Source organism: Oncorhynchus clarkii, chromosome 9 (genome assembly GCF_045791955.1).
Source record: "Oncorhynchus clarkii lewisi isolate Uvic-CL-2024 chromosome 9, UVic_Ocla_1.0, whole genome shotgun sequence".
Taxonomy (NCBI): Eukaryota; Metazoa; Chordata; class Actinopteri; order Salmoniformes; family Salmonidae; genus Oncorhynchus; species Oncorhynchus clarkii.
The window spans coordinates 73,999,285-74,023,275 of record NC_092155.1 but is presented as its reverse complement, the minus strand read 5'-3'; the positions used below and the strand labels follow the sequence as shown (position 1 = coordinate 74,023,275).

At 44.4% G+C, this 23,991-nt stretch overlaps 1 protein-coding gene and 1 long non-coding RNA gene across 4 annotated transcripts; one reads left to right on the top strand and one right to left on the bottom strand.

Moving 5' to 3' along the window:
* Positions 1-1,952: 1,952 nt before the first annotated feature.
* Positions 1,953-3,492, bottom strand: LOC139416938 (uncharacterized). Its single transcript, XR_011635146.1, has 2 exons — positions 3,213-3,492; positions 1,953-3,039 (listed from the first exon to the last, which is right to left on the bottom strand). It is a non-coding gene; the product is annotated as an uncharacterized lncRNA (long non-coding RNA).
* A 1,300-nt stretch (positions 3,493-4,792) lies between these two features.
* Positions 4,793-23,500, top strand: LOC139416937 (nuclear transcription factor Y subunit alpha-like). Of its 3 annotated transcripts, XM_071166123.1 has the most exons (10): positions 4,822-4,893; positions 9,352-9,478; positions 12,934-13,080; positions 13,274-13,450; positions 15,020-15,125; positions 15,362-15,516; positions 16,996-17,139; positions 17,389-17,418; positions 20,333-20,437; positions 22,254-23,500. In XM_071166123.1, the coding sequence occupies exons 2-10, from the start codon at positions 9,401-9,403 to the stop codon at positions 22,317-22,319; spliced, it is 1,008 nt and encodes a 335-aa protein (XP_071022224.1). In that variant the 5' UTR covers positions 4,822-4,893; positions 9,352-9,400; the 3' UTR covers positions 22,320-23,500. The 3 variants fall into 3 exon arrangements, with proteins under 3 accessions (XP_071022223.1, XP_071022224.1, XP_071022222.1); XM_071166122.1 differs by lacking the exon at positions 17,389-17,418 and having other exon boundaries at positions 4,793-4,893; positions 16,996-17,169; XM_071166121.1 differs by lacking the exon at positions 17,389-17,418 and having other exon boundaries at positions 15,344-15,516; positions 16,996-17,169.
* Positions 23,501-23,991: the final 491 nt, after the last annotated feature.

The following is a 23,991-nucleotide window of genomic DNA, read 5'->3' as shown; positions in this document are numbered from 1 at the left end:
AATCAATTGAACGTAAACACAGGCGCTAAGGCCACATTTTGTTTTTAGAAATGTAATAACTGTCACATAGATCTGGACATCTTTAACGAAGCCATTTTTTGTTAGAATAAATTGTTTTAGAAACTTAATAACGTTGTATGGATGTCTAGCAGTTTTGCCACTGGCGTGTCTGTGTTCAGTGTGTAGAACAGACCTCTTGTCTGTATGTACTGTACGCTCCTATCTGAATATGATGAGCTAATACTACTGAATTACACATTTTTATTGTGGTCACCACATTACCTGAAAAATGTCATTGACTTAAGTTTCACCTAGACTAGGGTCATTCAAGCCTCGGAAGCCCATTTGGAACGATGGCCTTGGGAGACTAGGGTCATTCTAGCCTCAGAAACCCATTTGGAACGATGGCCTTGGGAGACTAGGGTCATTCTAGCCTCGGAAGCCCATTTGGAACGATGGCCTTGGGAGACTAGGGTCATTCTAGCCTCAGAAACCCATTTGGAACGATGGCCTTGGGAGACTAGGGTCATTCTAGCCTCGGAAGCCCATTTGGAACGATGGCCTTGGGAGACTAGGGTCATTCTAGCCTCGGAAACCCATTTGGAACGATGGCCTTGGGAGACTAGGGTCATTCTAGCCTCGGAAACCCATTTGGAACGATGGCCTTGGGAGACTAGGGTTATTCTAGCCTCGGAAACCCATTTGGAACGATGGCCTTGGGAGACTAGGGTCCTTCTAACTGGGAGTATGCACCTGACAGGCGGTTTCCATTTGTTCCTAATACTATAGTCAGATACAATTGTTTTTAGAATAATACATGTAGAGAGTAGAAGCTAAATTAACAGTTCTTGTAGGCTTGAATGTTGGAAAAACAAGGCGCTGATGATAGCTTCCCATTTGAACTAGGCTACTTTAAATACTGTGGAGTCACATGATCTCTCTCTCAATAGTTTGCCGTTTTAAAACATTTGTTGCGCCATCCTTTCCTCTTCCTCTCTTCTGTTGTCTTCTACGCCCCTTTACACGGTGAACTGGTATTTATTTAGAATGATCTGATTGATTCGGAGTGCAGTAATGTAACTTATTGTGTGGATGGTTATACAAATCACATTTTATTGGTCACATACACAAATGCTTGTAAAGTGTCTAGTAGAGGGGGTAGGGTCTGTCCAGTGTGTGTGTGTGTGTGTGGGGGGTCTGTCTATGAGGGTCTGTCTAGTAGTCTTTTTAGAAGGAGGGGGGGTCTGTCTAGGAGGGGGGAGGGTCTGTCTAGGAGGGTCTGTCTAGTAGGGTCTCTCTAGTAGAGGGCTCTGTCCTGTGGGGTCTGTCTAGGAGGGGGAGGGGTCTGTCTAGGAGGGGGGTAGGGTCTGTCTAGTAGAGAGGTAGGGTCTGTCCTGTGTGTGTGTGTGGGGGGGGGGGGGTCTGTCTAGGAGGGTCTGTCTAGTAGAGGGGTAGGGTCTGTCTAGGAGGGTCTGTCTAGTAGAGGGGTAGGGTCTGTCTAGGAGGGTCTGTCCTGGGGGGGGGGGGAGACACCCCTAGATTGGCTAACTATGTAAGAGCAATTTTAATGATTCCATTCCTTGAATTCAAACCAATAAGACGTTACATGTTGACCTGCAATACCAACTACCCTGTTGTTATGTAGAATAGTCCTCAGACTTCTCCTCTACCCATAATGCAATGGGAACAACATAACCCAATTTCATTTTACTCACTGATCATGCAATACAGCTTTATTTGTCCATTGTGAAACAGACAAATGCAATGTTTCATCCAACCTATATTTGGTGTTTGGTTTGTACATTACTGTACCCACATTTGCACAGGATTGAAAGAATTAGCAAAATCTCAATTGGCAGAACCAAGCCAACACATACTGTAGCTGCTAAAACACGAGGAAGACACTTGTTCTGAATGATTAATTCATATTTAAATCATGAAGGTTTTATGTATTGAGATTTGAAAGGTGACATCTTTATTACATTTTAAAATGGCTGTATAAAGTTATAATACAATGTGAGAAAGTTCTGGAATCGTTACATCTTTGTATCTGCTGTGTAGTTCAATATTATTGAGGTGATTTTGCTTTGGGTTATTGGCTAATAAATCAACTTGTTCCTTTGATAGGTTTTCTGCTCATATATATATATATATATATATTGCATAAGAGTAGATTTTATTTTGTTAATGTTCAGGAAAAACAACTTGATACAAGAATGTAAAATCAAACCTTAACAGATGAATGGTGAATAAAGTGACATTATCAGTCTGTCATCTTTAAATAAAGGTTGCATATTACTGCATTACAGAAAAATCTTCAAACTATAAACATCTCAACTTCAGATTCTGTACAGGAAGTTTCCCTCAGAAGAAAATGAACTATTTTCCATTCTGTAGCACAGGCCAGGGCTTTGTAGACCGCATTAGTTCCTCCAGTTCTTCCTCTGATAACACTGTTCCCATCCCATCTCTCCATCTGCTCGTCTTTCTCCTCAACCTTCTCCGACACATTGTCCTCTGGATCTTTCTCATCTTCCTCCTCCCTAGAGTTATTTTGTCCTGAGGTGCGTCTGCTGTGCAGGGTGGGTAGTGAGGCCAGAGGAGCAGGGCTGTTTCCAATAGTCATGGGTCTAGGGCAATCCTCCCCTCCTTGGGTATCAGACTCTGGCTGGTTAGGAGGACCAAAGCACCGGTGCCACTTCCGTTGGGTGGCATGGCTGGTGTGCTACTGCTGCTGTCTCCAGAGCCAGGCAGCTGCTGCCTACCCTGTCCCACCTCCACCCCCTGGTTGGACCTGTTGCCTACCGTGTCCCCCTGTTCCTCCACCCCCAGGTAGGGCCTGTTGTCTACCCTGTCCCACCTCCAGGTATGGCCTGCTGTCTCAGCCTGGCCCACACGCTGGAGTCCTGTTTCGCTTTCCTCTCTGGGGTGGGGGTGAACTTGCTTCGGAGGACTCTGAGGAAGATGTCACGATGCAAGGAGAAGCCCTCGGCCAGATGGTCAACGGTCCATTCCTCTGGTAGCTCCTGCTTCAGATACCTGGGGTGCAGTCATTGGTGTGGTCAGTCTTTTGAGGCAAAACATTCACACAGTTGCAGATAGAAATGTAAGAAATAAAGCTAACATGACTCTCTCTTCTACCTAACAATCAAATATGTCATACACATTACATTTCTTTCTGACTATTTAGTAACATTTCACCCTTGCCTCACCTGATCTACTACATGGAGTCCCAGCTCAGCCCCCTCCTGGAGCTTTAGACTCAGTCAGCTGTTTCCTGACAATATGGTACTTAACCATCCTGTCTCCTCCTCCCTTCACTGAAAACAGGGAAGGTGACAGTAGGCATTAGGCCTAGAGTGATGACTTAATATCATATTTATCATCTTAGATGCAGTGTGGACCGATCGCTGACGGGGTGAAAGTGGCTAGTGTACCATGTAAGCTACCATTGTGACGGGGTGAAAGTGGCTAGTGTACCATGTAAGCTACCATTGTGACGGGGTGAAAGTGGCTAGTGTACCATGCAAGCTACCATTGTGAGGGGGTGAAAGTGGCTAGTGTACCATGTAAGCTACCATTGTGACGGGGTGAAAGTGGCTAGTGTACCATGCAAGCTACCATTGTGACGGGGTGAAAGTGGCTAGTGTACCATGCAAGCTACCATTGTGACGGGGTGAAAGTGGCTAGTGTACCATGTAAGCTACCATTGTGGCAGTGCTTTTAACCAACACATCAACATGTCATTCTGCTACAGTAACAGGTATCCTACATTAGGATAGGCACCCTTCAATAGCCTGGTGGTCCCAGATCTGTTTTTTCGTCACCAACTGTCTCACGGTGGTTGTCAGAATGACCGCTTAAACAGACGTGGGACCAGGCTATGCCTATGGTTCAGTTTTTAGGATAGCTGTTTCTCAACTGAGCCCCAGTCTGGACCTTGTCACCGTGGGACCAGGCTATGCCTATGGTTCAGTTTTTAGGATAGCTGTTTCTCAACTGAGCCCCAGTCTGGACCTTGTCACCTACATCACCCATATCTTCTTCAAACCTCTCCTCCCGCCCACTGTCTATGTGGGCCGAGGCCCTGTGTGTCTGCCTCTGTTTCATCCAGGCATACTGGTTCAGTGACAAGGGTGCCAAGCCTGGAGGCTATCAGGGAGACCTGAAGGCTCACCACTGGTTACCAGACACTACTTGAACAAAACTCTAAATCTGGCAGATTTATTTCCCCCTGGTTAGATCTAGCTAAAAAGGTAACCCCAATGCAATGGAAAGTAACCGTAGCTAGTATACAGAGCCGAACGCCTTAGATATCTAGATGCATACTCCTTTCCGCTAACTTACATCCATTTAACATATCACAACGTGTTCAACAACCAGGTGTCTAGCTAACATGGATAGACAAAATAACCGTTTTATTCAACCAAATAATATTCTCATGCTAGACCAGATATAATTTGCTTAAAAATATCTGGCTATGCTTGCTTATCTCGTGGAAACAATGTGGCACTTCCGCAAACATTCTACAGCCTACATCTGCACACACTGCCATCTACTGGAGCGGGATATAAAAATACATGTAAAAAAAAGTCTCTACTTGGTCGAAAATACCAGACCACAAACCATTATTTTCCTAAATGCATTGATATTGATGCATTTAAAAAAAAACTAATTTATGCAGTTGTAACGCTTGTTAGAGATTACATACTAAAATAAATACCGGGTGATAGATCGGCCATTTTCGTCTATCTTCGTCTAAAAGATCACATGAGTCTCTTCGGCATCGCTGTTGTTTTTCCATTTGCGCCATTTTGTTCGCTCACTTTGGTGATTGGGCTTTAGAACCCTGTACTGGAGCCAATCAGAAGGATACCGGACAGCGGAGACACGGTAAGAGAAGTCCGATTGAAGGCACGGATTGGTTTGTCATTGACCAACCAAATTACTAAACGCTACAAAATACAGGAATCGAATGTTTAAATTACCAACTCTTAATGATTTCAGTGTGATGTTAATAGAAACTAATTGCTTGCTAGTCAACTGGCGCGACCGAGATAAGAGTTGCACGATAAATGCAACGTTGCGTTTGAATGAAGCCAATAATTAATGGTTTCGTTTTTTTGTAAGCAAGCTAGTGATATACCCAAACATGCATGCATTTCCAACATGCCTCCGCTCTGTATGTGAGACTTTCTACAGACTACCGTAGTTGTTTTACTTGCTAGCTAGTAAACTATCCAGTTAGCCAACTAAGATCATATTTTCGGCCTTTTCTCAAGCTAACTAACGTTAGCGGTGTACAGTACCTAGCGACACGTTTTGCTAGCAACAGTATCAAACAAAGACTGAAGGTTTGGTAGGCTACAGTAATTGTTGGCTAGCTAGAACAAAGACGAGACAAAACTCGGCGCCACAATATGCCCTTCGACAAACGTGGCTATCTTTTGTATTGATTTGCTGCATGGTGTTTGTTGTATGCAGGCCATTCTGCATTCTATGGTCGGCAGATGGCGATGCCGAGTCGTTTCATTTTGCTGTCTAAACGCATTGTATTGCAGCCGGCAATACATTCGTATCTAAAACATTCTCCATTCAGGCTGGATAAGCTTCGATTTACTCATTTTAACTTTTAATGGGATAACATTTGCATACTTTCCTTATGAAACACAATTTTCAACCACCTGTGGCTAAATGCTAATCCTGAATGTTTAGCCAGTCTGGTTGCAGCAGTATTTTTTTCTCTCTCACCCCTAACCAAATGCTGCTAAATGATTTAATTACTCTGTACATCAACATGTAAACTGAGTAGTGCCCCACTACAGACAATTGTAGTGTTTAATGCAAGATGGACAGTCTCTCCTCAGAGATCGCATTGGTTTTGGGAAATTGCAAAAATATGACCTTTTCATTCAAGACAGTTTCAGGTGTTTTCTTGCTAGTTAGTAAACTATCCAGTAAGATCATATTTTGGCCTTTTCTCAAGCTAACTGTCGTTAGCGATGTACAGTACCTAAGGGAAACGCTTTGCTCACAACAGTAGCAAACAAAGAGTGAAGGTTTCAGTTCATAATAAAACATGTTTTAGTTACTTTTTCCTCAACGTCTTTCTCTAATTCATTTCTCCAAGGGTTTAGGAGAGGGAGGTTAAAGTTAAAAGTGACAGGATTCACACTAACCGCATGGAGTTCCTGGATTATTTCCAGCGACATCAAACTGTTTTTAGAGACTGACGACAGACAGGGCCTGGTAGTGCTCCAGTTCTCCCTGTCAGAATAAGCAACCAGAGGACTTGGAAAGCAAATGGACTCCTGTAGAAATGGCACTTCGGTTATTGTGAGTAACCTAGTTTAGGTTCCTCTAACTCTAGTGAGTTTATACAAACTCATCTCCTACCATTCTAAAAGATTGGAGACTGTCAGAAAATGTGGTTGTAACTTTCATTATTTGATTGGTATTCCATTGGTTACCTCGAGGGAGTGGCCCACACTCATTTGAATGTGGTGCTTTTTAAATGTTAGAGGAATCACAAGTAAAAAACCTTTCTTGTGAATGACCTCTTTACCGAGCGCAAAGTTGATTGCATGTTTCTCACTGAAACATGGCTGTCATCCGACTAGTGCTGCTCTTATTGAAGCCTCCCCCTGGACTACAGCTTTTCATACTCGATCGGAAAACAGGTATTAATGCTCTCAGCTGTAAGGACATTTAATTTGGCAACTTTGGGTATTTTGAGCATCATGCTATACTGACTATAACCCTGTATAGGACAACAAAGTGCTGCCCCACTTTCTTTACTGATTTCTCTGAATTATTGTATGTTGTCCTTGAGAACTATGATAAAAATCATTGTGTTGGGTGATTTTAATATTCATGTTGACAGACTGACTCCAAGGCCATTGAATTTATGTTTTGTTTTTGGCTCTATGGACTTTATCCAAAATGTTACTGGGCCCAGCCATAACCACAGCCATACTCTGGACCTGGTTATTACCAAGGGGCTTTCTACTGGACCTGGTTATTACCAAGGGGCTTTCTACTGGACCTGGTTATTACCAAGGGGCTTTCTACTGGGCCCAGCCATAACCACAGTCATACTCTGGACCTGGTTATTACCAAGGGGCTTTCTACTGGACCTGGTTATTACCAAGGGGCTTTCTACTGGACCTGGTTATTACCAAGAGGCTTTCTACTGGACCTGGTTATTACCAAGAGGCTTTCTACTGGGCCCTGCCATAACCACAGTCATACTCTGGACCTGGTTATTACCAAGGGGCTTTCTACTGGGCCTGGTTATTACCAAGAGGCTTTCTACTGGGCCCAGCCATAACCACAGCCATACTCTGGACCTGGTTATTACCAAGGGTCTTTCTACTGGGCCTGGTTATTACCAAGGGGCTTTCTACTGGACCTGGTTATTACCAAGGGGCTTTCTACTGGACCTGGTTATTACCAAGGGGCTTTCTACTGGGCCTGGTTATTACCAAGAGGCTTTCTACTGGACCTGGTTATTACCAAGGGGCTTTCTACTGGACCTGGTTATTACCAAGAGGCTTTCTACTGGACCTGGTTATTACCAAGGGGCTTTCTACTGGACCTGGTTATTACCAAGGGGCTTTCTATTGACATATCCTCTATTGTTGATGTTGCTTTATCTGATCAACACTGTATATTTTACAAACTTTTTTACGTACCTGAACACATTATTAAGAAGCACTATCTGACCTCTGAAGTTGCTACATATTTTATTATTGTGTCTGAACAATACACCATCACCTATTCTGCCTTCCTCTTGTGAGGATTTAGTTGATAACTTTTAATAACAAATGAAGGGATACCACCGATGCCAGATCTCCAGTAAGGTTGAAAATGGCCACATCCAAACAGAGAGCCCCTTGTATTTGTTTCCTCACCTCATCCATTAAAGAGAGATTGTAGAGCGGAAGTGGAAAAAGTCAAAGTTGCAGGTCCATTATGATATTCTGAGAGAGCAACTTGGCAGATATAACAAGGCAAGTAGAAATGCCAGATGAGGTTACCCTGGCGTGATGTTTTGATGACCATGTAAATGCAAAACTACAAATCCCAGCCAGCTCTTGCACGTCATCTCTAGCGGACACCTTTGCAAACTGGTATTTTGTAAATTTTAAAACTTGCACAAGACAGTTCACACAATTGTCCATTCTTTTATTTTTTTTCGCCAATTTATTCATTACTACATGTAGCTAACATTATCCAGAGATTTTGTTTAACCTTTGCCTCCGTTCGGCAGTCTCGTCCAGATTATCATGGCATTTTTAGTTCTTTATGGCAGCCACTTTAGCATCTAATTTTTGGGGGGTAAATAGAGGCAAATATATTGATAAAAGTCACGTTGTGCTAGACGGATTTACACGATTATAAAAACGTCACGTCAGGGTAAAGCCTACACGAAACAGCCCCTATTTTAAGTGTTTCTAAAATCCCCTATGGGGACAAATGAATGATGGGGGGGAAAAAACGATCGCAACCATTTCCCTGTTTGACCACTAGGTTTTTATGGGTATTATGACTCATACTGTGGTAGTCTATACACAACATCCGGGACTAACCCAAGATAGACCAGAGCCTGGAGTTTCCAATGGGAGCAAATGAAACATAGTGGGCAGAACAAGCAAGGAGGTGGGCAGAGCCAAGCACGAGCTAGCGAGATCTTTTTGGCATTTTCTAGCATTTTATGTGCATATTTCCATCAGAGAACGCCTACTCTGTGAAGTGCACGTGTGCAATAACTCAATTCACCCTTGCACTCCTTTTAAACAATCATTTAAAAAAAAAAAAATTTTTTTAACTTTGGTAAAGTCTACAAAATGTAGTCCACTTTTTGAAAACTGCATTGACATCAAAATATTTAATTGAGGAGAACATTTGCTAAATGTCAACCCAAGTCCATCTTCTCCCACTGCCGGCCACTGGGCTTCCCCTCATCCCCATATTTGGTAGTGAGTGGAAACGGCAACCGGAAGCACATTTTATATTTTCCGGTGAAATATCTGGCTCATTGTTCTATCTATTGCTAGCATGCTGTTGGAAAATGGTGTTTCATTGCCACTAATGTTAGCAATTACATGCTACCTGTTCCTATAGACTTCCAGTCATTGAGCCAACAACTATCAAATTAAGCGAGTCTTGGCAGAAACATATATGACTAAATTTTTTTTTAAATGCAGCAGTGGGAACAATGAGGCCTCTGCTGCTAAATTAATATTGGGAAAACACTGTCATAGGCTATTATTGCTTTTGTGACCCTAACCTTGGTATTGACATCCCAACCTGCTTCACATTTTATTGACAAAACTCTGTACTTAACAGGAAGTGGCTATAACAGGAAGTGACAATAACAGGAAGTGACTAGCTGACCATGGAGTACACCACCGCCACCACCTCGACTGGGGAGCAGATAGTCGTGCAGACATCCAATGGACAGATACAACAACAGGTGGGTAACTATCTACTATGAGCTGCTGCTGGTTTGAATTAATTCATGTTCAAACCTCTCAATCAGTTGTGCCTTAAAATCATATCTAGATTTTCTTTCAAATTTATGGGTGATTTAACAATATATATCTTGACCTCTAAATCAAATTTGTTGTACAATTTAAAAGGTCAAATACACTGCATTTCAAACAGTCCGCAATAATCTAATGAATTTGGAGCTGATGAAATGTACACCTAGGCTAAATATAAGCCTTCCACAACCATAACACCCACTAATAATGTAACAGTTTAACCAGATTTTTTTTTGGCAATAATGACTGATCTGGCTTTCAAGTCAGTCTCTGAAAATGCCCTTTTTGTTCCAAATTTAACCAGAACCATGCATAATGCATATTCACTAATAATTACCAACTTTGTGTAGCAGGCATTATAGAAAATTAACACAGGTCTCATAAACAATCTCTCAAGCATAAGCTCATGTGCTAGTGAGTAGCCAGCTAATCTTTATTCCGACTTGGATCTATTTGCTCGCTAACAAGGTAGAACAGTTTAATTCTTATGAACTCTTATGAACTCTTTTGAAGCACGCCTCTGTTTCATGCAGTGCTACTCCAGGAAGTGAGTAGGAAGTGACGTTGCAGGGTAGCTCTACTCCAGGAAGTGACGTTGCAGGGTAGCTCTACTCCAGGAAATGACGTTGTAGGGTAGCTCTGTGCTGCCCGCTCTCATTGAGTTACTCATGTTGAAGGCTGACCAGGGTACTGCAGGCTGCCATTAGCAACTAAGTTATCCTTCAAACTTCTTCTGTGTGCGATTTATATATATATATTTTACAATATATATTTTACAATTACATTATTTAATAAAATAATTGGTTCAAGTACACTATATATACGAAGGTATGTGGACACCCCTTCAAATTAGTGGATTCGGCTATTTCAGCAGCACCCATTCCTGACAGGTGTATAAAATCGAGGACACAGACATGCAATCTCCATAGACAAACATTGGCAGTAGAATGGCCTTACTGAAGAGCTCAGTAACTTTCAACGTGGCACCATCATAGGATGCAACACTCACTACCGAGTTTCAAACTGCTTCTAGAAGCAACGTCAGTACAACAACTGTTTGTCGGGAGCTTCATGAAGTGGGTTTCCGTGGCCGAGCAGCCGCACACAAGCCTAAGATCACCAGGCGCAGTGCCAAGCGTCAGCTGGAGTGGTGTAAAGCTCGCCGCCTTTGAACTCTGGAGCAGTGGAAACACATTCTCTGGAATGATGAATTACGCTTCACCATCTGGTCGTCTTTTGGAAGTATCTGGGTTTGGTGAATGCCAGGAGAAATTTACCTGCCCGAATGCATAGTGCCAACTGTAAAGTTTGGTGGAGGAGGAATAATGGTCTGGGGCTGTTTTTTCATGGTTCGGTCTAGGCCCCTTAGTTCCAGTAAAGGGAAATGTAAACGCTACAATATACAATGACATTCTAGACAATTCTGTGCTTACAATTTTGTGGCAACAGTTTGTGGAAGTCCATTTCCATTTCTGTGCACAAAGCAAAGTCCATACAGAAATGGTTTGTCGAGATCGGTGTGGAACAACCAACTCCATATAAATGCCCATGTTCGGTCATACTTTTGGTCATGTAGTGTACACACCTCGAGTGTAATAGAAGCAATTATTGGTACTGTGATTGATTGTCTTCTAGAACTTTAATAAAAAAATGTATTCTAATATTGACCGCCATTTCCTGGTTGCTGAAATTCTAGTAGTTTGCCTAATTTCAGGTTATGTGACACAACAAGCATGTATAGTGTAGATTCATTGTACCATCTAAACTGCTGGGAAATATATTTTCAATAACCAAAAATATTGTATCTTTAGCTGTTTGTACCTGGTGGACAAAACCCGAAAGTAAAAGATGCAAAAAAAACTACTTTTAAGAATGGGAAGCATAGAAATAGAACACACAGAACTGATCTACCACCTCATGACTTGCTTTCAATGAGAATGGCAGATCTACAACTCACATTTCTATGTGAATTTGGTCGGGTCACCCAAAAATGTTATGCTAGATGTTATGCTAGATGCTAGATGTTATGCTAGATGTATAATGCTATATGTTATGCTAGATGCTAGATGTATAATGGTAGATGTTATGCTAGATGCTAAATGTTATGCTAGATGTTATGCTAGATGCTAGATGTTTTGCTAGATGCTAAATGTTATGCTAGATGTATAATGCTAGATGCTAGTTTTCTAAGGCTCTTTTTCATCTGTTTGACCAGAAATCAAAGCCTTTGCTTAGTCCTCATTTTTAGGATGGAAAGTGGTATAAAAAAAAAATGAATATATGCCTTAATAAAAAACAAATATATATATTAGCTTTCATTTGACACCCAATTTGGTGAATTTCACTTGTTATTGCTCATGGGACATTTTACATGGAAATGCAATTATACTGCTTATATTATCAAACAATTGTTATCTCTCTGGGACGAGGTGTCTCTTGTTACACCTCTCTGGGACGAGGTGTCTCTTGTTACACCTCTCTGGGACGAGGCGTCTCTTGTTACACCTCTCTGGGACGAGGCGTCTCTTGTTACACCTCTCTGGGACGAGGTGTCTCTTGTTACACCTCTCTGGGACGAGGTGTCTCTTGTTACACCTCTCTGGGATGAGGTGTCTCTTGTTACACCTCTCTGGGATGAGGTGTCTCTTGTTACACCTCTCTGGGATGAGGCGTCTCTTGTTATGGAGAATCACTGATATCAACATCGCCTTGTATCCCCAAATATATCTACTCGGTGATGTGATCAAGATGAGCGATTCTGCTCCTCGCCTTGCTCAAAGTGATCCAACGGTATGCTTTGTATGCTGCCTTGTCTGCAGACTCAGGGCACAGTGACGGCAGTGCAGCTGCAGACGGAGGCGGCCGTAATGACGGCCTCTGGCCAGCAGGTGCAGACACTCCAGGTAGTGGTGTGACCGCCGGCCTGACTGTCACTCAGTGTCACAGTGTACTTGCATGACCCTCGTCCACCCACCCATCTCAGTGCCCTGAGCACCGCTAGCATGCTAATTAGGCTATCGCTGTTCTGAACTGCGTTGTAACTCCTTTTTTAATGGAGGTATCAACATTTTGGAAACAATAATTCGGGGCCATCTTGTTGTTCATCGTATTTGACTCTGTTTTCCTCGTAGTGTCAACTCAAAGAACTGGCTCCATTCTGTGTGTGTGTGTATTTATCATTTTATTTCCTATAAGCAGCCATGCTTTGTCAGAAATGTCAATTCATACGCCTGAATGGCATGCATGTCATTCTATGGAACTCTGGCTGTGCCATGAAACGGTTACTTTATATCAAGCTATACATTGGATGATTTTTATTGACAATTTAAAAAACAAATAAAGCAATGAACTTAAACCCCCCCTCCCCCCTCCCCTCCCCACACAGGTCCAGGGTCAGCCCCTGATGGTGCAGGTGAGCGGAGGGCAGTTGATCACGTCGTCAGGGCAACCCATCATGGTGCAGGCTATGGGTGGGGGACAGGGACAGACCATCATGCAAGTGCCTGTGTCTGGAGGACAGGGACTACAACAGGTGAGGAATGGGATGAAGAAGAAAAAACATATAGAAATATATTTACTAGAACCCATTCAATGAGGATGCAGTCAAATTGCAGTGGTCTTAGTGGCTTTTCCCATTCTAGTAATCATATTTCTTCGAGCCAGATTCAGGAGTTGAAACGATATTATGAACACAAAGCTATCATCTGATCATGTTTCACTGTCAGATCCAGCTGCAGGGTGGACAGCAGATCCAGCTGCAGAACGGCCAGACGATCCATCTAGGGGGACAGCAGATCCAGCTGCAGGGTGGACAGATGTTACAGCTCGGGGGACAGCAGGGTCAAACCCAACAGATCATCATCCAACAGCCACAACAAGCCATCACAGCCGGACAGAACCAGGTATATACACACACACAGGCGCATGTACACATATACACACACACACGCTCCCACACACACACACACATGCACATGTACACACTCTCCCACACACACACACACACACACACTCACACACACACAAACAAACACATGTACTGTGTGTTCCTGTATGTAGGGTCAGGAGGGTCCTGTACTGTGTGTTCCTGTATGTAGGGTCAGGAGAGGTCCTGTACTGTGTGTTCCTGTATGTAGGGTCAGGAGTGATCCTGTACTGTGTGTTCCTGTATGTAGGGTCAGGAGTGGTCCTGTACTGTGTGTTCCTGTATGTAGGGTCAGGAGTGGTCCTGTACTGTGTGTTCCTGTATATAGAGTCAGGAGTGGCCCTGTACTGTGTGTTCCTGTATATAGAGTCAGGAGTGGCCCTGTACTGTGTGTTCCTGTATATAGAGTCAGGAGTGGTCCTGTACTGTGTGTTACCGTATATAGGGTCAGGAGTGGCCCCGTACTGTGTGTTACCGTATGTAGGGTCAGGAGTGGCTCTTTCAGTAATTCCTTTCCAATTGAGGCGTTATTTATAGGGATTCTTCTGGATTTTTGGCAATGAAGCCCACTATCTACTTCCCCAGAAGGAAGTTCGAGGTCGTTTTGTGAGCCATTGCTGACTAGCGTTACCCATAGACTTACAGTCATTGCGCTATCTGCTAGCATAGACTGACAGTCATTGCACTATCTGCTAGCATAGACTGACAGTCATTATGCTAACGCTAGTTGGCAACTGCGCTAGTTAGCAACTCCCTTCAAACTGCACGTGTAACAGTATAACTTTAGACCGCCCCCTCGCCCATACACGGGCGCGAACCAGGGACCCTCTGCACACATCAACAACAGTCACCCACGAAGCATCGTTGCAGAGCAAGAGGAACCACTACTTCAAGGTCTCAGCAAGTGACGTCACCGATTGAAACGCTATTTAGCGCGCACCGCTAACTAAGCTAGCCGTTTCACGTCCGTTACACACGCAGATGTAAAAAATTGGGGGGGGGGAAGGTCCTGTTCTTGTACATCAAGTTGTCTCACGCTACAGAAACAGGAGACGGGTTCCTACTCCTATGAGCCGTTCCAGTTCGCACAAGCCAAGGCTCATGCTACGTACTTTACCAGTAGTCATACATGACCCAGTCCTGTGTGTTCCGGTGTGTTCCTACAGGGCCAGCAGATCCAGTTGCAGTAGTCCAGTAGTCATTACATGACCCAGTCCTGTGTGTTCCGGTGTGTTCCTACAGGGCCAGCAGATCCAGTTGCAGTAGTCCAGTAGTCATTATATGACCCAGTCCTGTGTGTTCCGGTGTGTTCCTACAGGGCCAGCAGATCCAGTTGCAGTAGTCCAGTAGTCATTATATGACCCAGTCCTGTGTGTTCCGGTGTGTTCCTACAGGGCCAGCAGATCCAGTTGCAGTAGTCCAGTAGTCATTATATGACCCAGTCCTGTGTGTTCCAGTGTGTTCCTACAGGGCCAGCAGATCCAGTTGCAGTAGTCCAGTAGTCATTATATGACCCAGTCCTGTGTGTTCCGGTGTGTTCCTACAGGGCCAGCAGATCCAGTTGCAGCAGGGCCAGCAGCTGGCTCAGACGGCTGACGGCCAGACCATCGTCTACCAGCCGGTCAACGCAGACGGCACCGTCCTGCAACAGGGTTTGTTTACATTACACACACACACACACACACACACACACACACACACACACACACACACTCAACACACTCTCACACACTCACACACTTCCAGTAATATACGTTCTGTACATTCTCACAAGATGTTAGTTAAATGCTGTCACATACTGTACCTTCTGGTGCCGTGAGTGAAATGTCAATCTGATGACTATAGTAACGGTGATGGTGGTGGTGATAAGGAGGCTTTTTCTCCCCAGGAATGATCACCATCCCAGCAGGCAGTCTGACGGGGGCCCAGATGGTACAGACAGGGGGCGCCAGCACCACCACTACCAACAGTGGACAGCAGGGAACCGTGACCGTCACCCTGCCGGTCTCAGGCAACATGATGAACACCGGTGGCATGGTCATGGTAAGGCACCAGCAGATACACCCAGACATCCTGTTACCTAGATCACTGAGGGGGTTGGATCACCGGGTCTGTTATCTCCTGGTCGTTGCAGAGCCTGTAGTGTGTCATTACAGAGTCTGTAGTGTGTCGTTGCAGAGTCTGTAGTGTGTCGTTGCAGAGTCTGTAGTGTGTCGTTGCAGAGTCTGTAGTGTGTCGCTGCAGAGTCTGTAGTGTGTCGCTGCAGAGTCTGTAGTGTGTCGCTGCAGAGTCTGTAGTGTGTCGTTACAGAGCCCGTAGTGTGTCGTTGCAGAGCCCGTAGTGTGTCATTGCAGAGCCTGTAGTGTGTCATTGCAGAGCCTGTAGTGTGTCATTGCGGAGCCTGTAGTGTGTCATTGCAGAGCCTGTAGTGTGTCATTGCAGAGCCTGTAGTGTGTCATTGCAGAGCCTGTAGTGTGTCATTGCAGAGCCTGTAGTGTGTCATTGCAGAGCCTGTAGTGTGTCATTGCAGAGCCTGTAGTGTGTCGTTTCAGAGCCTGTAGTGTGTCCTTGCAGAGCCTGTAGTGTGTCCTTGCAGAGCCTGTAGTGTGTCATTGCAGAGTCTGTAGTGTGTCGTTGCAGAGCCTGTAGTGTGTCGTTGCAGAGCCTGTAGTGTGTCGTTGCAGAGCCTGTAGTGTGTCATTGCAGAGCCTGTAGTGTGTCGTTGCAGAGCCTGTAGTGTGTCGTTGCAGAGCCTGTAGTGTGTCATTGCAGAGCCTGTAGTGTGTCGTTTCAGAGCCTGTAGTGTGTCATTGCAGAGTCTGTAGTGTGTTGTTTCAGAGCCTGTAGTGTGTCCTTGCAGAGTCTGTAGTGTGTCATTGCAGAGTCTGTAGTGTGTCGTTGCAGAGTCTGTAGTGTGTCGTTGCAGAGCCTGTAGTGTGTCGTTGCAAAGCCTGTAGTGTGTCGTTGCAGAGCCTGTAGTGTGTCGTTGCAGAGCCTGTAGTGTGTCCTTGCATAGTCTGTAGTGTGCTATTTCCTGGTTATTACAGAGTCTGTAGTGTGCTATTTCCTGGTTATTACAGAGTCTGTAGTGTGTCATTTCCTGGTTATTACAGAGTCTGTAGTGTGTCATTTCCTGGTTATTACAGAGTCTGTAGTGTGCTATTTCCTGGTTATTACAGAGTCTGTAGTGTGCTCTTTCCTGGTTATTACAGAGTCTGTAGTGTGTCATTTCCTGGTTATTAGAGAGTCTGTAGTGTGTCATTTCCTGGTTATTACAGAGTCTGTAGTGTGTCATTTCCTGGTTATTACAGAGTCTGTAGTGTGTCATTTCCTGGTTATTAGAGCCCAAACTGAATTCGCACACACATAATTCTTACCTAGACTCAGTAAGGTATTTGCCAGTGAATTAGATATTACACAATCTCTATGGTATGGGGGTGTTTTATTGGAAAGAATTGTCTCTTGTCAGGCACATGCCATGTGTGTGTTTGTCCCTCTAACTAGTTTGTCTCTCCCTGCTAGATGATGCCTAGTGGAGGTGCGGTGCCTGCTATGCAGCGTATCCCTCTACCCGGGGCTGAGATGTTAGAGGAGGAACCTCTGTATGTCAACGCTAAACAGTACCATCGCATCCTGAAGAGAAGACAGGCCCGCGCCAAGCTGGAGGCAGAGGGCAAGATCCCTAAAGAGAGGAGGGTGAGTAGCCTGGGTTAGTGTTAGTGTGTGAAGACAGGCCCGCGCCAAGCTGGAGGCAGAGGGCAAGATCCCTAAAGAGAGGAGGGTGAGTAGCCTGGGTTAGTGTTAGTGTGTGAAGACAGGCCCGCGCCAAGCTGGAGGCAGAGGGCAAGATCCCTAAAGAGAGGAGGGTGAGTAGCCTGGGTTAGTGTGTGAAGACAGGCCCGCGCCAAGCTGGAGGCAGAGGGCAAGATCCCCAAGGAGAGGAGGGTGAGTAGCCTGGGTTAGTGTGTGACGACAGGCCTGAGCCAAGCTGGAGGCTGAGGGCAAGATCCCCAAGGAGAGGAGGGTGAGTAGCCTGGGTTAGGGTTAGTGTGTGACGACAGGCCCGCGCCAAGCTGGAGGCAGAGGGCAAGATCCCTAAAGAGAGGAGGGTGAGTAGCCTGGGTTAGTGTTAGTGTGTGACGACAGGCCCGCGCCAAGCTGGAGGCAGAGGCCAAGATCCCCAAGGAGAGGAGGGTGAGTAGCCTGGGTTAGTGTTAGTGTGTGACGACAGGCCCGAGCCAAGCTGGAGGCAGAGGGCAAGATCCCCAAGGAGAGGAGGGTGAGTAGCCTGGGTTAGGGTAGGGCTTCAAATCTAATGTTATTTGTCACATGCGTCGTAAACAACAGACTAACAGTGAAATTCTTACTTAAGGTCCCTTCCCAACAATGAGGAGAGAAAAAAGAAAATATACATAATTTAACACAGGAATAAATACACAATGAGTAACGAGAACTTGGCTACAGTACCGGTCAAAAGTTTGGACACGCCTCCTCATTCAAGGGTTTAACTTTGGTTTAACAATAAGTTGCACAGTGTACCAGGGAAAGGAGGTAATTGAGGTAGATATGTACATATAGGTAGGGTTAAAGTGCCTAGGCGACAGGATATATAATAAACAGTAGCAGCAGCGAATGTGATGAGTCCAGAGTTATTGCTAAAATGATCAATGCAGATAGTCCAGTTTGTTATTGATTAACTATTTAACTATTTATCCGTCTCATGGCTTGGGGGTAAAAGTTCAGGGTCCTGTTGGTTCCAGACTCGGTGCATCGGTACCTCTTGCATTGCGGCAGCAGAGAGAACGGTCTATGACTTGGGTGACTGCAGTATTTGACTTTTTTTTTAGGGCCTTCCTCTGACACCGCCTGGTATATAGGTCCTGGATGGCAGGGAGCTCGGCCCCAATGATGTACTGGGCCGTACGCACTACCCTCTGTTGCTCCCTGCGGTCAGATGCCAAGCAGTTGCCGTACCAAGCAGTGATACAGCCAGTCAATATGCTCTCAATGGTGCAGTTGTAGACATTTTTGAGGATCTGAGGGTCCATGCCAAATCTTTTCAGCCTCCTGAGGGGGGGATAGGCGTTGTCGTGCCATCTTCGAGACTGTATATGTGGACCATGATAATTCCTTCTGATGACCTAAGGCAACGCCGACGACGACGGAGAAGAGGAAGGAAAGCGGGACTCCTAGCTAGGCTGAAAAGACGGGCTACACGGCCTCGTCTTCCTCATATTCTGATGGCTAATCAAGGCTTCAAACGCAAAGGGACATCAGGGATGTCTTTATTTTTACTGAGGCGTGTCTTACGGACAACACACTCGACTCTGCTATTCAACCAGATGTCTTCTCCGTATTTCCAATGACTCGAACAGTGGCTTCTGGTAAGAGTCGGTCGGTCGGGGAATGTTTCCTCATAAACAGTTCCTAGCATACCGAAGATGAAAACATTGCGAGCTGCTGTTCACTCGTCCTGGAGTTTCTGATGCTAAAATGGCGACCCCACTATATGCAGAGTGTTTTTCTTTATTTTGACTATTTTCTACATTGTAGAATAATAGTGAAGATATCAATACTATGAAATAACACATATGGAGTCATGTAGTAACCAAAAAAGTGCTAAACAAATCAAAACATATTTGAGATTCTTCAAAGATTCTTTCAAAGAACCCTTTGCCTTGATGAAGGCTTTGCACAATCTGAAGAAATTTGACATGCCGCCCCAGGTCCTCCAAATACTATCCCAGCACCATCGAGAGTGTCCTGGTTGCATCATGGCCCGGTAAGGGAATTGCTCCATCCACTACCGCAAGGCCCTCCAGAGGGTGGTAAAAACGGCCCAATACATCACTGGGACCGTGCTTCCACCCATCCAGGACATCTACTCAAAACGGTTAATAATAAATTAGTTAGATGTAAAATTGCGAGGCTAAGCTCTCCTTGGCAAAAACATCAAAGTTAATGACAGATTTATTGAGTGAGTTATTTTAGATAAATTCTGACTTTTGAGGAAGTGTATACTGGCTACAGCTTCTCAAAATAGTACTATTGCTTTTTCAAGCGAAGGTCTTTTGAAGTGCAATAGAGATTGCATCATCTGTGGTCTGGCGGTATGCGAATTGGATTGGACCCAGGATTTCTGGGATGATGGTGTTGATGTGAGCCCTGTCCAGCCTTTCAAAGCATTTCATAGCTAGAGTTGAGTGCTACGGGGCGATAATCATTTAGACAGGTTACCTTGACGTTCTTGGGCACAGGGACTATGGAGGTCTGCTTGAAACATGTAGTTCTTACAGACTGGGTCAGGGAGAGGTTGAAAATGTCTGAAGACATTTGCCAGCTGATCAGGGCATGCTCTTAAGTATGCGTCCTGGTAATTTGTCTGGCTCCGCGGCATTTTGAATGTGTTTTTTTATTTTGTGAACACATTTTTATTTTGTATTTCCTTGTGAATGTTAACCTGTTTTAAAGGTCTTACTCACATCAGCTATGGGGAGTGAGATCAGACAGTCGTCCAGAACAACTAGGGCTCTCATGCACAGTTCAGTGTTGCTTGCCTCGAAGCAAGAAGGAATTTAGCTGGTCTGGTAGGCTCGCGTCACGGGGCAGCTTGCGGCAGTGTTTCTCTTTGTTATCTGTGATAGTTGCGAGCATCAGCTGACGTAGTAGAGTATGACAGCGCCAAGCTAGAGGCTGAGAGAAAGACCCCCCAAAGAGAGGAGGATGAGTCAGAATGGTCTCACACTTTTCTGAAGGGCTGTCACTATGGAGTATGGGAATTGATTATGTTCTTCTGATGCTGGACTGAAAAAAAAACAGTGTTGTTAGTGACTAACATTTGTCTGTCTCTGTTTTGCAGAAATACCTGCACGAGTCCCGTCACCGTCACGCCATGCAGCGCAAGAGGGGAGACGGAGGACGCTTCTTCTCTCCCAAGGAGAGGGAGGAGATGGCCCTGGCCCTGGTAAGAGAGCCGGTGAAGGGGAACCACAACCAGACATTCAGGAGGGGACGAGTTGAGGTTCTACTGGCTGCTTCCTCACTATAACCGCCATTATACAATTTAAAGAATCCTTACTAGTGCCAGCCTTTTCAGGTTTTATAAAAATACACATAGATGATAATGATAATAATAATAATAATAATAATAATAGCTTTTAGAATGGGAAATGCTGTAATGTACAGTGCATTCGGAAAGTATTCCGACCCCTTGACCCACATTTTGTTACATTACAGCCTTATTCTAAAATGAATTAATTTGTTTTTTCCCCTCATCAATCTACACACAATACATTTTTGCAAATTAAAAATAAATAATAATAATGAAATATCACATTTATATAAGTATTCAGACCTTTTACGCAGTACTTTGTTGAAGCAACAATTACAGCCTAGAGTCTTCTTGGGTATGACGCTACAAGCTTGGCACACCTGTATTTGGGGAGTTTCTCCCATTCTTCTCTGCATATCCTCTCAAGCGCTGTCAGGTTGGATGGGAACATTGCTGCACAACTATTTACAGGTCTCTCTGGAGATGTTAGATCGGGTTCAAGTCCGGCCCTTGCTGGGCCACTCAAGGACATTCAGAGACTTGTCTCAAAACCACTCCTGCGTTGTCTTGGCTGTGTGCTTAGGGTCGTTGTCCTGTTGAAAGGTGAACCTTTGCCCCAGTCTGAGGTCCTGAGAGCGCTCTGGAACAGGTTTTCATCAATGATCTCTCTGTACTTTTCTCAGTTCATCTTTCCCTCAATCCTGACTCGTCTACCAGTTCCTGCCGCTGAAAAACCTACACACAGCATGATGCTGCCACCACCATGCTTCACCGTAGGGATGGTGCCAGGTTTCCTCCAGACGTGAAGCTTGGCACTCAGGCCAAATAATTCTATCATGGCTTCATCAGACCAGAGAATCTTGTTTCTTATGGTCTGAGAGTCTTTAGGTGCCTATTGAAAATGTGCCTTTTTTTACTGAGGAGTGGCTTCTGTCTGGCCACTCTACCATAAAGGCCTGATTGGTGTAGTGCTGCAGAGATGGTTGTCCTTCTGGAAGGTTCTCCCATCTCCACAGAGGAACCCTGGAGCTCTGTCAGTGACCAACGGGTTTTTGGTCACCTCCCTGACCGAGGCCCTTCTCCCCCGATTGCTCAGTTTGGCCGGGTGGCCAGCTCTAGGAAGAGTCTTGGCGGTTCCAAACATCTTCTAATTAAGAGCGATGTAGGCCACTGTGTTCTTGGGGACCATCAATGCTGCATAATTTTTTGGTACCCTTCACCAGATCTGTGCCTCGACACAATCCAGTCTCGGAGCTCAACGGACAATTCCTCCGACTTCATGACTTGGTATTTGTACTGACATACACTGTCAACTGTTTGACCTTATAGGTGTGTGCCTTTCCAAATCATGTCCAATCAATTGAATTTACCACAGGTGGACTTGAGAAACAGCTCAAGGATGATCAATGGAAACAGGATGCACCTGAATTCAATTTTGAGTCTCATAGCATAGTCTGAATACTTATGTAAATAAGGTATTTGTTTTTTAAATTTTTAATACATTTGCTAAAATCTCTAAAAGCCTGTTCGCTTTGTCATTATGGGGTATTGTGTGTAGATTCATTGCTATTTAATCCATTTTAGAACAAGGCTGTAACGTAACAAAATGTGAGGGAAAAAGTCGAGGGGTCTGAATACTTTCTGTACATGATGTTATAGAATGTACATGATACATGTTTAGGTTGACTGGTACCTTCATCCTTCCACTCTCTCGCCTTCTCTTCCTCAGCAACAGGCAGAGCTGGCCGCCCAGGCAGGGGAAGACGATGTAGCACAGATGGTCCGAGTTTCTTAGCACCTACAACCCCCGACCACTCCTCCGTCAGCCAGTCGAGGCCCTCTGAGCCCCCCCCCCCCACCCAGCTAGCCAGCACCCAGCTACACCTCTCATCTCCTAAGAATAATAATAATTGGATTGGATTGATAGAGCACTTCTCCAGACACTCAAAGTTCTTTACAATGTAAGGAGGAAACTCATCCAAGAACTACAAATATGTAGCTCCTATCCGGATAATACCATGGCAGACATAAACCTGTATTCTCCCACCACCTCTTGCCCCTATACTCAACAATATGATATCCCTATGATTGGTGTCCTCCATGATGGGTCACTATGAGTTAACTTTAACCCTTGACCGCCCAACTCCCTGGTCTTCCAGACCTGGCTCTGTGACTGACTGCAGTGCCTGAGGTATTCAGTAAGATGTGAAAGTTAAGATTTACTGGGACTGTAGCGCTCTGTCCTGGAAACCAAGACAACGATGAGATGTTTCACCTGCATAATACCACCGGTCAATGATTTCATGTTTGCTGACGAAGTCATAACTGACGGTAGTTAGTTGCAGAATACATTTTGTTTGGTCGTAAAAGCAGCTAATTTTTGTTGTTGTCGGTGTGTTTCACAAATGCAAAAAAAACTGTTTACAAATTCAGCTGTAAAAGAGTCAAAATGATGGAACACTTTATTGTTGCCCTGTATGTGTCTTTTGTTGAAACATGCAACACCATAGAAGCCCAGCCTTGGTCCATAAGGATTGTCAAATATTGTCTCCAAAATGGATATTAGTTAGAACGTTTTTTTTGTAAGCACTTCTCAGCAGGGTCCAATTTCAAAATGTTCTCATAGAGGAACATTTTAATTTCAGTTTACTTCCTGAATTGAAATGAAAGTGACCCCAAGTCTTGCATTTCAGATGTGTTTTCAATATCCAGCCCCCAGTTATTGTCTGTACAGGGAATGTGTATTTTATATGACTTCTTTTTTAATAGACACATTGATGTTGACACGACGTCTGAGTGACCCGTGTACTTTGTCTGATTTACTTTAGGGCGTCTTTTTTATTTTTTATTTGAAGAGTACGTTTTATATTCTTCTGAAGCAGTCCTCCAAAACATTATTGTTTTGTTTTTTTTGTGGTTGACACCATTGTTTCAAAGAGCTCATCTGTTCATTAAATTCTATTACGTTGACTTGAAGTCACTTTTCTGGTTCTGTATGTTTTCATTGATCATATTTTAGTGTGTGTGTGTGTGTGTGTGTGTGTGTGTGTGTAGTGTGTGTGTGTGTGTGTGTCCATGTGTGTCCGTGCGCGCGCGTGTGTGTGTTGATTTCCTCCTGTTTAGGTTCTAGTGAGGATGAATTTATCAATGTATCTTAACACTTTTATCAGTAGATAACACAGTCACAGAGAACTATACTTGCGAACCTTGACCGGTGGCCACCAATGATGCTCCTCTCCTCTGTCTCGCCCGGCAGGTGACAGGAGAGGCACGTAATTGGTGGCCAGTGGTCACACACAGTATCTTAGCACTTTTAACAGTAGATAAAACAACTGCAGAGAACTACTGTATCCTTGTGACCCTTGTACATGTACACAGTCTCATACGTTCCAGGTAGCTCCAACCCTGACAAACCTGTTAGCAGGAAGGATGTTCAGAATAGCACTAACATTCAGCTATTCAGAATT

Bases quoted from the DNA above. Each gene is read 5' to 3' on its own strand.
- LOC139416937 (XM_071166121.1), top strand. From the start codon at position 9,401: ATGGAGTACACCACCGCCACCACCTCGACTGGGGAGCAGATAGTCGTG. The intron at 9,479-12,933 runs GTGGGTAACTAT...CTCCCCACACAG, and splicing joins ATGGACAGATACAACAACAG to GTCCAGGGTCAGCCCCTGAT. The intron at 15,517-16,995 runs GTAAGGCACCAG...TCTCCCTGCTAG, and splicing joins ACACCGGTGGCATGGTCATG to ATGATGCCTAGTGGAGGTGC.